General features: G+C 35.7%; 1 protein-coding gene across 1 annotated transcript in view; it reads left to right on the top strand.

Annotated features, from left to right (window-relative positions):
* Nucleotides 1–14,555, top strand: part of LOC136809494 (prolyl 3-hydroxylase OGFOD1-like) — a 629,446-nt gene extending 614,891 nt beyond the window's left edge. The window contains exons 2-15 of the mRNA XM_067066033.1: nucleotides 395–568; nucleotides 1,084–1,106; nucleotides 2,093–2,238; nucleotides 2,845–2,891; nucleotides 3,466–3,566; nucleotides 4,615–4,707; nucleotides 8,277–8,303; nucleotides 8,665–8,753; nucleotides 9,116–9,247; nucleotides 10,128–10,241; nucleotides 11,707–11,789; nucleotides 12,852–13,129; nucleotides 13,797–13,855; nucleotides 14,380–14,555. Of these exons, the coding sequence (XP_066922134.1) occupies nucleotides 423–568; nucleotides 1,084–1,106; nucleotides 2,093–2,238; nucleotides 2,845–2,891; nucleotides 3,466–3,566; nucleotides 4,615–4,707; nucleotides 8,277–8,303; nucleotides 8,665–8,753; nucleotides 9,116–9,247; nucleotides 10,128–10,241; nucleotides 11,707–11,789; nucleotides 12,852–13,129; nucleotides 13,797–13,855; nucleotides 14,380–14,547 (1,506 nt within the window). The 5' untranslated portion in view covers nucleotides 395–422 and the 3' untranslated portion in view covers nucleotides 14,548–14,555. The remainder of the gene's footprint in view (nucleotides 1–394; nucleotides 569–1,083; nucleotides 1,107–2,092; nucleotides 2,239–2,844; nucleotides 2,892–3,465; nucleotides 3,567–4,614; nucleotides 4,708–8,276; nucleotides 8,304–8,664; nucleotides 8,754–9,115; nucleotides 9,248–10,127; nucleotides 10,242–11,706; nucleotides 11,790–12,851; nucleotides 13,130–13,796; nucleotides 13,856–14,379) is intronic.
* Nucleotides 14,556–15,850: the final 1,295 nt, after the last annotated feature.

Raw genomic sequence — 15,850 nt, 5'->3', positions numbered from 1 at the left:
TGCATTCTTTATAAGTTAACATCTGTTTCTCCTTGTGCTCAAAGTTTTGCCATGAATGATTTCTTTGCTTTTGAACTCCAAGTTTGTCCGGGATTATCTCTTCCTATCGCCAACCACAAGTTAGAGAAGTCATATTTGAAATGCTGCCAACTCGTGTTTTAGTTTTTCTTTTAGGACAACATTTTGAAATAGGAGCAGATCACTGGTATATTTAGACGATGGTAATCAAAGGAAAAAATATGCGTTTAAGATTAAACACCTCCGCCACTGCTTAATCCGCCCCGGGCTAACCACCGCCTTCTAAACTATTCCCTTTCTTAGTAATCTTGTGGTTTATATATGAGGTTCACGCCCTTAGAATCTCGTATTGACTTGTGGTATTTTCTTTCTACAGAAAAATATAATAAAAATAAATTAGAACAATGTCATCTTCCAAACGAAAATTGAAAGCGAAGAAAAATTCGCCCAACGAGGAAAACGTCAAGAAACAAATTATGGATCCTAAAGAAGTTTTATCTCCACTATCCTACCCTGATGATGTGACAGAAAAGATCACTTCTGCTTTCAGGTGACAGATACTTTTATATTTGTTTACTCCGCGAAACTTCCGCAAATTGGAGAGGTCATCAATTCTTTTTGTCAATTCTAGACTCTATCAGGAACATGATATAAAAAAATTTGCCCAGATCTAAGGGTACAAAAAACCTGGTTAAGGCCTTTTCTGAATTTTCGGATGTCTTTAGGAGATGTTCAAAATTATAGTCACATTGCAGTCATCAGTTGTGTCTTTGCGGGTAGACAAGCCTGCCTTCTTTCGAGCAAATGGTTTTAATAATCGTTTAGTTTCATGAATTTGGCTTAGGGTCTGGCTATACTATATACTACTAAGAACATAAGGCTTCATTGACCAAAGTCTTGAGAACATTTTAAGGCTTTATGGATACTAAAACAGCCGATTTTTTAGGAAAGTGCATAAAGACACTCATAAAAGGGTGAACAAATTTGAATTTCAAAACGTTTAAATCTACAAAAATTTAGTATTAGAATTTATGTAATCATTCCCTGTATTTTATTTTTTCTTAGGGACAAAACAGACCACGATAATGGTAGGATTTGAATCTTTTATATCCCAAGCAATAATGAGTGGACGTTAGTATCACAAGTTAGGTTTCAAAACAATCTTATGGCGTGGTCTTTTTCAATGGACTTGGGGTTGGTTTTAGTCATCACATTGCAAATAAATTTAGATAAGGTTTTCGTGACACCCTGGACCCCTTTTGTTGTTGTAGCACTAACTCAGTTGAAATACTAGCACTTTTTTCTGAACTACTTTACACATTCGTATGTGGACAAGCTTCAAATCTTAGGTATTGTTTATGAACAGTTTGTGTAGCTTTTGCAGCAATTTGATCTACTTAACTGTGATGAAATTTTAATAGAAGAGAGAGAAGTTTAATATCCAAAGGAGGGAATTCTGGGAAAATCTTCGCGCAAATTCTGACCAGTAAAAATGCGCTGCTGAAAGACTAGATTGACCAAATGGGCTTTTCCAGAAAAAAATTGAATATGGGGAGTGGAGGATATAACATTTTTTGGAAATTTTTTTAACCCCCCCCCCCCCTGGACAAGCATCAGTTGAGTCCATGGACAATCAAAACTACCCTCAAACAGAGCAAGATTACCCCCTGGCAAATCTTGTAGATTTTTCACTACCCCTGGGCACTATATCCCCATGTACGGACATTTTCGGGAAGAGCCAAATGCTACCATTCATAACGAACCTATCATGTGATGAAAATAATGATCAATAGAAAATTGCATACGCTTTAAAAAAAGTGCATACGCTTTAAAAAATGTGTCGGTGAATCATTTGTTCTTATCTGATAGGCCTTTTCATAAATTGTTTTGAGTGCAACGACTGCCTCGTTTTGAAACCATTACCAAGGTGATTAAATCTCTTGAGTCTTCTTAAGTGTTACTTTGATGAATAGAGTACACTTCTTATGAACTCCTGTGGGATTTGATTACCATAAGCAATCTTTTTAAAACGAAGTAAGCGTTGGTCGTGACGTAATTTATGTCTTCCATTTAGATGACGTCACATTCTGTACCAAGCCTTTTCCACATTGGACAATCAAGAATTTTGTAAAAGATCTGGAACTTTTGAAAGAATTGAAAAACGATTTATTAAAGTTGAAATTCAAACACAAATATACTGACTTGTTCAAGTTTTCACAGGTAAAACACTCAACGTTTTTGTGAGCAGTGCTAGCCCTTCACCAGGCGTTTCAATGAAGTTCATCTTTTATTGATAAATTTGGGTATTTTAACGTTTTTCAGAATTTAATTCCAATACTTCCACTTTATTTCATTGAATATTTCGATTTTGGAGAGATTCAGTGGTTAGGCTATATTCTCAGCCTTATTGGAACACTTTTGAGCTTTCGGATCCTGAGATCTGACTGAGTCCCATATTATAACTCAGAGTCAAAACATTGCATTCCAGTAGTAACTTAGAGCGCTTAGCACTTAAAAATCATTTGTATTGTTTTTTCTACAGACTTCCCCTTTTTATCAAATATTACGGTTTTCATTTTGGACATATTTCCGAGTGCCTCCATCCATCTTAGTGTATTCATAATATGAACCACTGCAATGACTTCACGAAATTATGCAACTTTACTGTTTTTGTTCCACCCAATACGTCACTTTTTCTATTGTTTAAGTGACGTATTGGGTGGAAAATTATCTGGAAAGTTCTCGGAAGACTCTCCAGTGGTGCATATCATGAATACGTCTGGTGACCTTGGACAGGAATCTACACCTTCTTTTTTCTTTCTGCAGAGTGAAGATATCAAAAATCGAAAAACACATTCCATATCAACTTTCAGGTATGACTCATTCAAAAATTAAAACTTTTTTATCAAGGAATTTTCTTCTCTATGATCAGACCATCTCATATCATTATTTGTTTGGTGGAGAAATCAACACAAAACGTGTTCGATACCACAGATACGGCTTCCAATTAAAATCATATATTTCTATGACAAATTCCATGACAGAAATTAACATTAATTCATACTTCCAGCAATTGCTAAAATGATGATCAGGTGATTTTCAATAATTCAACCATTTTCAATGATTTTTAAGTGCTAAGTGCTCTAAGTTACTACTGGAATACATTGTTTTGACTTTGAGTTATTATATGGGACTTGAATAAGGGAGCGTATCGGGTAGTAGAATGTCGAATAAGAGAGTGTCAGCTGTAGATTGTGTACAGTTCCATATTTTTTTAAAGTTACAATGTACAAAGTTCTTCCCGTCTCCAAATTTAACAAAATTCTGCTGCATTTGAAGAATCTTGCCTAATGTAATTAATGTCTATTTTCGGCTGATACATAAAAGTTTACTTTGACCACGTAAAGTAGAGATTGTTCGTTCAATTGAACATTCTTTCTTTTATAGAGACTGTTTGTTTACACAATTTCGAGGATGGTTAGAAATTGTTTTGGATACGAAAATGTCGGATACGATAGATATGTCGTGCGCCAAATATAATTATACAGGTACGATTCAACTTTCCATGAAAAGTCCATGAAATTCCAACTGTATATTTTGTCCCGAAATCAACCTGGAAGTTTTGCCTTAAAAAAAAATAGTAATAAACTCACGAATTTCCCTAGGGGTATTTAAGATAAGCAATGCTCCGTAAGTGCGAAATGAGAAAAAAGTGCACAGGGTTTAAAGAATGTTGTAGAAAATTGTAGAAAAATCTAACCGTTTTGTGCCTTAGAATGGACCAAAACTTTCAAGCACTGCAATGCAAGTTTACTAGAATTTGGCTTAACTTTATCTTTGTTGTAAGGCTCTGTTAGTTTTGGGACCCACAGCAACAGAAACATTTATGAGAGAGAGATAGAGATAAACCTTCCCTTAGCACAGGGAATAGGCCCTATCCTAAGATAGAGATCACAGCGCTAGGTAGATAAAATAAAAAGCGAAAAAAGGAACAATATGCAAATAAGTAACTAGATAAAACTATCAAAAAATATGCTACTTGGAATTAATAATTTTACGCTAATCCAGACGATTCAAAGCTTTTTGATACCAGTCATTTTTTGACAAACCAACCTTTTTCAAGCACTTCTCCAAGTTTCTTGTATACAACAAATAAAAATGTTCCTTTTATGTAGCATTAGAGTAATCTCGTTGATACGATCATCCGATTTGAGACCAAGAGCGTTTTGAGATAGAATTTGCACAATGTTCCTTTTTAACGCTTTTCGTGTGTGTGTGTCAATGTGGCCGTTCGCGACACGTCCACATCCGGAGCTTCAAGGTCCACCATCAGCAGTTGCGGAAAGGATCGGTCCAATGCTGACAATTGATCTCCGATGGCAAACCACTCCAACACGATCAACACTCCATCGTCATTGTGAATGTGATTTTTGTTCTTCTTGGGTGTGGTGGACCTCTCTTTAGTGTAGGCTTACCACCACACCCTTTATTTTAGGTTTTGATTCTATAAGAAGAACTTATACTCAAAATCAGGAGTGATTAGTGTTTTTTTAATTGTGAAACATTTATGAATTTTCTGAAACTCCGTTTTTTCAGATTTCCTACTGTGTCACGACGATAAAGTGGAAGATCGACAAATTGCGTTCATTTTTTACATGGTGCCCGATGATTGGTCCAATGAAGACGGGGGTATGTTTTGTTAATTTGAAAATTAGATTGGTGAGAAAGAGGAAAAGAAAAACATTTTTTTTTTGCTTATATAAGCATAATATAACAAAAGGCAGACACTGTCCTGTCCTGCTATGAAACATGTGTCTGATATGAAACGGGAATACTTATGTAAAAACAAAACCTTTGCTGAATGCATGTCTTATTGCATGTTTCTCGTCATTCCCTCGAGTCTGTTAAATTGCGCGCCCTGCGGAAATAATGTGCTAAATTTTCATTTTAAAATTTAAACGAAATTACAATAATGGTTGGGTATGCAGGAGCAGGAGGGCGAAGCCATTTTCGATTTGAAATCTTAATTTTTAGCCTAAGTTGATAGGAATGAAATGCACTTTCAAATGCAAATTTGGTCTTTTTGGAGAGATTTTGGCCATCGAAGTAAAAAAATGCCAAAGTTTTCCAGAAACTCACTTTTTTGAGACTTTGACCGTTTTTTAGCCATATTTGGTCAACAAGTGAACGAAAATCCAAAGAATTTGCCTCAGTTATACTAGATTCTGCCCTCTAGCAAATAGAATTGAAACAGGAGTGATTTAAAACAGCACCACCGGGCAATATGCCGTCAGGTCCCAAAAGAAAAAGAAGACTTTCAGCTATCCAACGATATAAACCAACCTCTAATTCAAAGCAAAGATTCACAAACCGTTGATACCGCTGAGGCCAGTCCTTTCAATGCCAGGATCAGCATATTATAAAATTGCCAAAAAGGTGGCAGATTGGCTCTCAGTTGTGGAAGAGTGTCAGATTAATACATCATCACAATCTTTAAGTCAATCACTGAAGGAAATCACTTTGGAAAATGATGAAGAGATGATAAGTTTTGATGTAGTCTCGCTCTATACGAACGTCCCTGTTGATGAAGCCATAACCCATTGTGCTGAACTGTTTTATGGAGATAGATACCCACATCCTCCAGTTTCAAAAGATACTTTTGTTGAATTAACCAAACTATGCAGTCTAAATGTCTTAATGCTAACACCTCGAGGATACTACCGACAAACTGACGGGCTAGCGATGGGTAGTCCCCCAGCTCCTTATTTGGCAAATGGTTGGCTCAGTCAATTTGATGGAAAAATCAAAGGAGAAGTGCAAATCTTTGGAAGGTATATGGATGATATATTACGTAATATCAAAACAAACCAGATCGAAAACAAACTAAATGAAATAAATGAATTCCATCCAAATCTAAAATTCACTTGCGAACGCGAGGATAAAGGTAGTATTCCATTTTTAGACATGAGGATAATACATTCTGGAAATGAATTAACATCGACATGGTACACGAAAAAACACGAAAAATACTGATACTGGTTTAACAATGAACTTCCATGCACTGGCACCGATCAAATACAAGAAGTCCAATGTCACCGGGATGGTATATCGAATTCATCGTGCTTGCAGTACACCTGAAAATTTCAAATCAAGCATCGAAAAAGCAAAATCCATATTACGAAAGAATCAATATCCTCCTTCATTTTACGAACCACTTATTAAAAAGACTATTGAAAAGATCACAAAACCTCCGCAAACAGAAGAACAAAAGGATGAGGAACCAGAAATGAAAAAGTTTTTTCTTCGATATCGAGGTAAAATTACCGAGCAGTTTCAACATTCATTAAAAAGGGTCGGTGCTCCAGTGAAAGTTATTTTAACGATACGAAAACTTAAAACGTTGTTACCATCATTGAAAACACCTGTTGAAAAAGAATACAAAAGTTGGGTAGTTTATCAGATAAATTGTTCACGCTGTCAGTCGTGTTATGTTGGGCAAACAGCCAGACATCTACTATCCCGTATTCGAGAGCACAGGAATGCTAATACACCAGTGGGAAGCCATTTTCGTAGCTGTAATGTTGAACTTAAAATGGATGATGTGAAAATAATTGCACAATCAGCTAAATCTGAATTTCATCTTATGGCCCTTGAGGCCTTATGCATTCAAGCCATTAAGCCTTCTTTGAACACAAAGGATGAGTTCAAAAGTAGAACGCATGTCTTGAGAATTTGAATTGTCATGGGATAAATGATCAATTATCATGGGATGATTGATCAATTATCACATGCCAGTTTTGAATTCTTACAACTGGCGTTTGAAAATTTGAACTCATTCTTTGAGTTGAGTTGATATAGAGAGTATTTGACGTGTAAATACTGAAATTTTTTAGCAAGCAGTTTTACTGTTTTTAACTTTTATCTTTATTTATTTTTTAGACCTGATGATGATACAAAAGTATCGAAATATATTGTCAAGTAAAATAAAAGTAAAATGAAGTTACATCGTTGATATATCACTTCTGAACCTCTAATTCCTTCTGGTTTAGGAAATAATGACGTTTAAAGTTTGACCTAGCTCATTTTACCAAAAAAAGGCCCTGGCGCACAAAGGGTTACACTGTTTTCAATTATTTAAATTCTGGTGCGCTTATAAATAATGATGCATGCAGTTTTGCATATTAAAATTGTAAATCAAAGAATAGAATCGAATTTGAACAAATAATAAAATGCCAACTCGTAAAGTCTGAATCAAAGGATTTCTTCTTGAGACATTTTACAAAATCAATAACAAGATCAAAATACAAAAGAAATGACAGCACAGAGGAGTGCTCTAAAAATCAAAAATCAAAATGGCTAGTCGAAAAAATAACATAAATTACTCGGAACCATTTAGTTCCTTTTATTAAATACTCTGAATGGTCAAAATAATCTCGGGTGTATCACAAAAGATTTTCAGGTTTGGCGGCCTCTTGGAGCCAAACAGTTGATGTTCTAAGAATTGTTTTCATTTCATTAGAAAGAGAGAAGTCTAACTTAAATTTTGAGGTATAACTTTTAAAACTTGGTTCAGTATTTACCAAGTTAAAAGCTTTGAAGCATGACAAATCCAAAATCTCTCCAAAAAGACTAAATTTGCAACTTTTTTGTGTTGATTTTGAAAGTACATTTCATATCCATCAACCTAGGCTAAAAATGAAGATTTCAAATCGAAAATGGGGCTGGCAAGAAGGCTTCGCCCTCCTGCTCCTGCATACCCAACCATTATTGTAATTTCGTTTAAATTTTAAAATGAAAATTTAGCACATTATTTCCAATAATTTGGAGAAAAGTCTAAAATTTATCCCCAAAAGTATGTCCAGTTTTTTCCATTCAAATAACCAATAAAAAGCATTGTGACTGGTTCTTTGCATTTGCAACGGGTTTGCAACAAATTATACAGGCATTTAGAAACTTTTCAAGACACTTGTTAAATCAGAAACGCGTAAAAAATTATAAGGCGCGCAAAAATTAGGGCGCGTCAAAAATTAGAAGGCGCGAAGGAGCGCTGGGAGCGCAAGGCGCGCGGGCGTGCAAGGAGCGCCACTTTGTAGCAGGCGCGCAGGCGCGCAGGGCGCGCAATTTAACAGACTCCATAACCTCGTGGTTCTTGATTTTGTTGATCTGAATAATTATAAAGCAACCCACGTATAGAAACCCCCTTTTTAAGTGAAACTGTGGATGTGATTTTGTTATAATGATTGATTTCTTTGTTTCAGGAAGGTTGGATCTATTCAATAATAAAGGTATATATCATTTCAAATCTTACATACTAGCTTTTGAAAAATTACTCCATTTTATTGTCACCCTCATTTCAAATCTTACATAATAGCTTTCGAAATGTTATTTCATTTTATTGACACCTCATTTTAAATCTTACGTACTAGCTTTTGAAATGTTGCTCTATTTTATTGAAAAGTTCTTTACTCTAGTTTATTGATACCGTCATAAATCTTCATTTTCAATACAGTTTTCAAAGATTTTTTTCGTAACACTTTTTCAACAACATTCTTATATTGTTACTTTCAGAACTAAAGTGGGTCATGTCTGGCCAGTGTTTTACGAGTAATTAAATTTTTGTACGTTGTCATATATTTTTTTTTTCAGATGGTCAACCTTCAGATTTACACAAATCACTGATTCCATCATTTAACTCTTTGGTATTTTTCGAAGTCAGCGATACCTCCTTTCACCAGGTGAGAAGGTTCTTTCTGACGTCACTCGCCCTGGTTCCTCTCTCGTCCTGGTTTCGCCAATCTCTAAATTTGATTAATGTTCCGACGCCTGGCATCACCTGTATGATGAACTACCTCTTTATGGAATTTTCTACAATTACCTTAAAATGAGAAAAATCGGTGGATTTACCTGGTCAAACTCATGCCAAATTTATTAATTTATCCGTGCTTTTTTATGCCTTAAAAGATGTTTTTAGTTTATCTAATAGCGATTTTAAGCCAAAAATATCCTGCAAACACACGACCAACCATCCGCCGAATTAAATTCCTGCCAAAATTTCTTCCTTTACGGTAAATGATTATCCACCTTTGACTCTTCTTAGGTTTCCGAAGTGTTATCGGACTCGAAGACACGTCTTTCCATCTCGGGATGGTTTCATTCAACGACTGATCCGCATTTTAAACTTTTCAAACACGTCGAAACAATCACCAAAACACAGCCACTAGATTTAGACGTGAGTGTAACGTAGGATGATTATAAATCCAGAGTGTCCTTAAGGCTTAAAAGAGTATTTGTCTATTATCTTCTTATGCTGCCCAAGAGTTTTCTAAAGGCCGGTCTCCACTTACGCGCGCTGCGATCGCACCGTTTTCAATCCTTTTTGCTTGGAAAAAAAGTTACGTCATAAAAATGAAGCGCGCTATACTTTTCAACTTTTTCCGACCATTATGTCAGATCGCGCCAATGGAATTGCTTCATTTTTCTTTTGACCAATAGCGTGGAAGTTTTGCTAGATAAAGTGCGATCGCATTGCGTGCAAGTGGAGACCGGCTTTAAAGCTGGAATGAGCCAATGTATCTCTACGAAAGAATAGAGGGAATTGATGATAATCTACCAATTGAGTTTAGTTTTAATCTAGTGTTCATAAAATTAATTTCCCTTCAAAGAGTTTAACCTCTCGCCCCTTAGGGGCTTTATTAGACTCAAAGAGAGCCAAAAGAATGACGAATTGATTTAATGCGCCTATTCTTATTCGTCTGAACGTTTTCAAGCGAGTTCTAACAAAGCTAGATCTCTTATTTCTACTTTTTAATTATTTGAAGACTTTCGGGCTGACTTTCCAGCGCATCTGGTTTATTTTGCATTAAAGGTTTTGTTTTTTAATAAGAATGATATTGTTTGCTTACTCATCAATTTTTTTTCACAAACTTTTTCACATTGGATTGACAAGGATGTGGAGCAAGATTGGTCAGAAAAAATTTATTTTTGCTTATATCAGCAAAATATAACAATAGGTAGACACTGTCTTGATATAAAATATGTGTCTGATATGAAACGGGAACACTATGTAAAAATAAAACCATTAAATGAAATTCTTTTCTACTTCCACACAGCAAGAAGTACTATTGGAATGGATCGACAAACGATATCTGTTACCAGAGATTACCAACGATATCCAAGAAGAATTTGAAGAAAACTCTGAAATACAACTCACCAACTTCTTGAAAGTAAGTCAACACCAAATTAGGTTACATCAGTTGTATACAGTTAACTTTCGTTAATTCGAAAGCGAACGGGAGAATCTTATTTGTTCGAATTACAGAGATTCGAATTATAGAAAGTAGTTTACGAGGAATTGCCCTTTGAACGGGAACTGAGAATTAGTTCGATTTATAGAAAGATTCGAATTATAGAAAGTGATTTACGAGGGTTTCCCCTTTGAACGGGAACTGAGAATTAGTTCGATTTATAGAAAGATTCGAATTATAGAAAGTAATTTACGAGGGTTTCCCCTTTGGATGGGAACTGAGAATTAGTTCGATTTATAGAAAGATTCGAATTATAGAAAGTAGTTTACGAGGGTTTCCCCTTTGAACGGGAACTGAGAATTAGTTCGATTTATAGAAAGATTCGAATTATAGAAAGTAATTTACGAGGGTTTCCCCTTTGGATGGGAACTGAGAATTAGTTCGATTTATAGAAAGATTCGAATTATAGAAAGTAATTTACGAGGGTTTCCCCTTTGGATGGGAACTGAGAATTAGTTCGATTTATAGAAAGATTCGAATTATAGAAAGTAATTTACGAGGGTTTCCCCTTTGAACGGGAACTGAGAATTAGTTCGATTTATAGAAAGATTCGAATTATAGAAAGTAATTTACGAGGGTTTCCCCTTTGGATGGGAACTGAGAATTAGTTCGATTTATAGAAAGATTCGAATTATAGAAAGTAATTTACGAGGGTTTCCCCTTTGAACGGGAAACTGAGAATTAGTTCGATTTATAGAAAGATTCGAATTATAGAAAGTAATTTACGAGGGTTTCCCCTTTGGATGGGAACTGAGAATTAGTTCGATTTATAGAAAGATTCGAATTATAGAAAGTAATTTACGAGGGTTTCCCCTTTGGATGGGAACTGAGAATTAGTTCGATTTATAGAAAGATTTGAATAACAGAAGTTTGCATTAGCGAGAGTCCACAGTATATTTCCTTGGATCTGTGGTCGGGCTAAAGCTGAAAACTGGTGTTCTTTTCGTCTGTATAAGGTAAGTCACGGTCAAATTAGGTTACATTTTCTTGGATCTGTGGTCGACCCAAAGTTGATCTTCTATATTTTCGTTTTTTATCAAGTGTCATAAAATCACCGTTGCACAGTTTCCGTCTGTTACGTTAATCTGTCCATTTGAGATTCTTCAATGGCGTTACGGTTGCAGGTGATAAACCAAAAGAAGAAATTTCATGTTGCCAAATGTTTGGCCCCAGCCTTCGTTCGTATACTTTACATAAATAATAAATTCTACTCGTGCAAACATTTTATTTTAAAGTCTGTAGACGTAAATCCGTCCAGTTAAGATTCTTCATAAATTTTTGGCCTCAGGCTCCGTTCACATCATAACATTTCCTCAAAAAGAGAAAGTACGGACGGGCTAGCCCTTGTGTTCTTTTTCATCGAAAAACTTTTTCCATGTTTCAGCAAGAGATGTACGATCAGTTAAAAGAAGAATTACTTTCCATCAAAGAACGAAATTGGAAAGAAAAAGGTCCTATCAACCGAAGGTGAGTAAATATGTACTTTAATCGTAGAAATTTTAGCGAGACTAATTTTAGCGTTTTAGCGAGTTTTCCCTATTTTCGCTAAAATAAATCTCGCTAAAACACGCGGAATTGTCAGATCGCTAAAATTTATCCGCGCGAAATTTCTGGTTATATTGCCTTGATACATTTTTATCAATAGGAAGGGTTTCAGTGCAAAGAAATGCTAGAAAACGAAAGCAATGAATAATGTAATACGAGTATTCGCTAAAATTTATCCACGCGAAATTTTTTGAAATCGTGATTCGCTAAAATAAATCCAAAAAAAATCTAGATTTTCCTGACTCGCTAATATACGCTAAAATAAGTCTCGCTAAAATTTCTACGATTAAAGTATCACTGACCGTTATATAAACCCTGGCTGCAGTTTCTCAATCTCTATCAACCAAATTCTTTGATTGGAATAGACCTTATCGGAGTTTTTGATTTTTCTAAAAAAGCGATGCATTGTGGGATTGTTTCGAGTGTATTACAATAGAAATCTCCTAGGAATTCCTCGAGGGAATTCTATTGTAATACGCTCGAAACAATCCCACAAAATGCATCGCTTTTTTAGAAAAACCAAAAACTCCGATAAGGTCTATTCTTTTGAAAGTGATATCCTAATGGTAATGGTATCAATGCATCATGAATCTACTTTCCTACCTTAAGGGATCTATTTTTCGCGGTGCGAAGGTACTAAATTGACGCATTTTGCGGAACTAGTTTTTGCCGAAATTGTTTCATATTCCAAGGGATTTTTTAAAATAGTTAGTAAAAATTGCATTTTGCGGAATTGATTTTCGCGGTAGACACCCAAAAACGTGAAAATTAGTTCCCGTGAAAATTAGTTCCGCAAAATTTGTACTTAATTTTCGAAGACACAGCATTTCAGGTTTCCCCTGTATTCTATCTTGATAACAATCTCTCATTGTCACCACCAACAATTCTCCACGCACGTGTGAACTTTGTGAAATAAGGCAAAAACTGGCAGGGGTTCAAACTTGCCAACAAATATAAAGATGATCAAATCTTTTCCATTTTCAGGAAACTTTGGACTTTGAAAGAAGACAGTTTAGACAAGAATGGAATGATTTACAAATTTCTCCAATTGGTTCGTTCGGGTCCGTTTTTTAAACTACTTCGAGTGTTGACAGATTTGGATTTAGCATTGCTAGAAGAAGATGATGACTCATCATTTGTAGAGCCGCCATCTTGTTTGGTGGATACGAGGCTATGGAAACATGGCGCATTCACCATTTTGCAAGATGAACAGTTTAAAGGAGAAGCTTGTTTGGATTGCATCTTCAATATTGATTGTGATGGTATGTTACTTTAAGCGTACAAACGTTCGCGAACAGAAACTTTCGCGAGGTCGAAAAATCGCAGATTGTAAATTTACAACATTTACTTTCGCAAATTTGACGAAAAACCTTTTTCGCGAGCATAAACTTTCGCGAATCAAGACGTAAAAGGTTTATACTCGTGAAAGTTTGTACGCCTAAAGTACTCTTTTGAAAACTGGGCATAATGTTTTTGAATTATAAACTAACTTGGAATTGCTACCCAGTGTTTCATACTATGCAATCGTCAGGCAAAATTATATCAGTGCACTCGTGATTTTTTTGTTTCGAATTTTCCTCGTCCTTTCGGACTCGGAAAATTATTAACAAAAAAATCACTCGTGCAATTTTTCTCATCTGAACAAAGTGGTCATGTCACTAAAATCGACGAAATTAAAGGGAAGGGGACTTGTTTATTGAAACATTGGGTATAAAATTCACAAATCTGCATCTAATGTTAAAAAGTAAAATATAAACATTAACTATATACCATTGGGTACCTTAAAGGAAGAAATTTTGGCGGAAAGAAAATTTGGCGGATTTATTAAATCAAATTAAATTCTCTTCAAATTTAATTTTTCTAGTCATCCGCCAAATTAAATTCCCGCTAATTTTTTAAGGTATATAACATTGTCATAATTTCTTTCAGCTTTCGAAGAATCGGAGAGAGGATACATCAGTTACGTTGCAGGGGAAGATACCGAGGAGGTACCAAAACTTGTTTTCTTCATCTAATGTTCTTTGTAATGCTTGCTTCATGCGAATTCAAATATTTTCTAAAAACTGGTCAACCTCGTCCCCGTGTATCCCAGGCTTACTTATGGACGCCAGCAAATATTACCTAGCGCTATCAGTAAACATCAAAAAGCTGATAATACGCAGGGAACGAGGTTGAAAACTGGTAACCTTTGGTTTTAGTGTTAAGAATGTAAGCTGGGTTTCAAGTCATCACTTCAATCTGGAGATAAGGGATCCCAGCCTCATCACCGTAGACTGAAGTTTTTTTCAATTCTCTGAAATTTTGCTTAGCTTTCTTGAGATTATGAATTATTGTCTTGCACCAAAGCATCGACACCAAAGCCTGTCTGAAAGAAAGGGTTGTTTCAAGGGTTTGTTTCAATTTGAGTCATTTTCAGCGAAGGAATTTTTATGTCCGATAATAAAAAGACCTCTGTACTCTGTAAAGGTCAATGGTCTATTATTTAGCAACGCATTTCTTTTGTCTCGTTTAGCTGGTGACCGTGTACCCGACATCCAATTGTTTGAGTTTGGTATATCGAGACGAAAGTACCACTCGATTCGTCAAGTACTTTGATGACAAATATTGCGGAGATAAAATATTTTTTGATTTTGATATGATTTATTTTGAAGGGAAAAAAGAAAATGGCAATGAAGAATAATTAGATTATGAATAAAAATGTTTTGCTTCTTTTTTAAAACTTTTGACCGCTATATGTTTTTCTACGCACTTTGCGACTTTTTTGAATGTTGGAGTCCGGGTTTTCGGGCTCCAAATATTCGATTTTTTGACGTCACTTTAAACTTTCGAAGCTCCTGCAGTAGGAAAAAATCGAATTTGCGTCAGAACAGGCTTCTTTTTTCAGAAATCCAAAGTGGAACTCACCAAGAAACTGAATGAGAAATCCCGGTTGTTGGTGAGGTCATTGCTACTATCTGAATAAAATTAAATAGCATTTATACAAATTTTTATTGCACTCATTTGTAATCTGCTAAATGGCTTGGGAATTCAAGAACTGTTTTTTATTGTCGCTGTCTTTATTCAATCTATATCTCAATTCACAAATGAGTGCAATAAAAATTTGATTACTGCAGTGACGTAGGAAAAAATCATGTACTGAAACCATGTACTGAAAAAAATCATGTACTGAAATCATGCCACCGGGGCACTGAGACAGGGGTGTATTTATGATTAACATACACTCTATCCCTTCTGTTCCCATATATCCTTTTGTTATACTAGAAGGCGCTATGCGAAATTCTACCAACCTGAAAGATGGAAATGTTCTTGTGTATGTTGGTTGTCTGGAAAAATTATTTTGTTTGATATTTCGAAGGTGCTCAACCCATCCCATACACTATTAAACAAAAAAGACCGAGTCCGTAATATAAGAAATAAACACAAAACGGAAGTAGGAAAGTTCGTGAACGGGCTATGTTGTGACAAAAGCTTGCTGACTTGAGTTGATAGCCGGGGGAGTTAACGAGCAGTCTTAAAAAAGTTTCTCCGAAACCCTCCCCTGGCAAATTTCCCAACTATTATCCTGACAGAAGTGTTTGTCAACACCCCCTGATATCAATGTTGATGGGGGAGTCTTGTGAACGTACAAAAATTGAATTACAAGTTTGATTTCGGGGTAAGGGAGACTTACCGGTAATCGGACAACAGCTTTGACCACGATTGTACTTTATTTTCTCTGTGTACACATTTGTTCGCATTTTTCTTTCTGTGTGCACCGTATGATAACACCGTCTAGTGTTGACCTCAACAGATACCAGGTTGTGCTTGATAAGATTGACATTTGATTTGGCGACGTTTGATGATTACGCTAGTGTAGTAAGATGCAGCCAACAGCCATGGGACACAGCGTTTCTGAAGCGAAACGGCACAGGAAGTTTTCGGGCTTCATTCTGTAGTAGCTCCAAGGCAGATGCTTCCCCCCGTCTCTGCCTAACACTGATCTT

The sequence above is a fragment of the Clytia hemisphaerica genome, unplaced genomic scaffold (assembly GCF_902728285.1).
Source record: "Clytia hemisphaerica strain Z4C2 unplaced genomic scaffold, Clytia hemisphaerica genome assembly, whole genome shotgun sequence".
In the NCBI taxonomy this organism is placed as follows: Eukaryota; Metazoa; Cnidaria; class Hydrozoa; order Leptothecata; family Clytiidae; genus Clytia; species Clytia hemisphaerica.
Note: the sequence above shows the minus strand (reverse complement) of the source record. Positions and strands in the feature narration are given on the sequence as shown.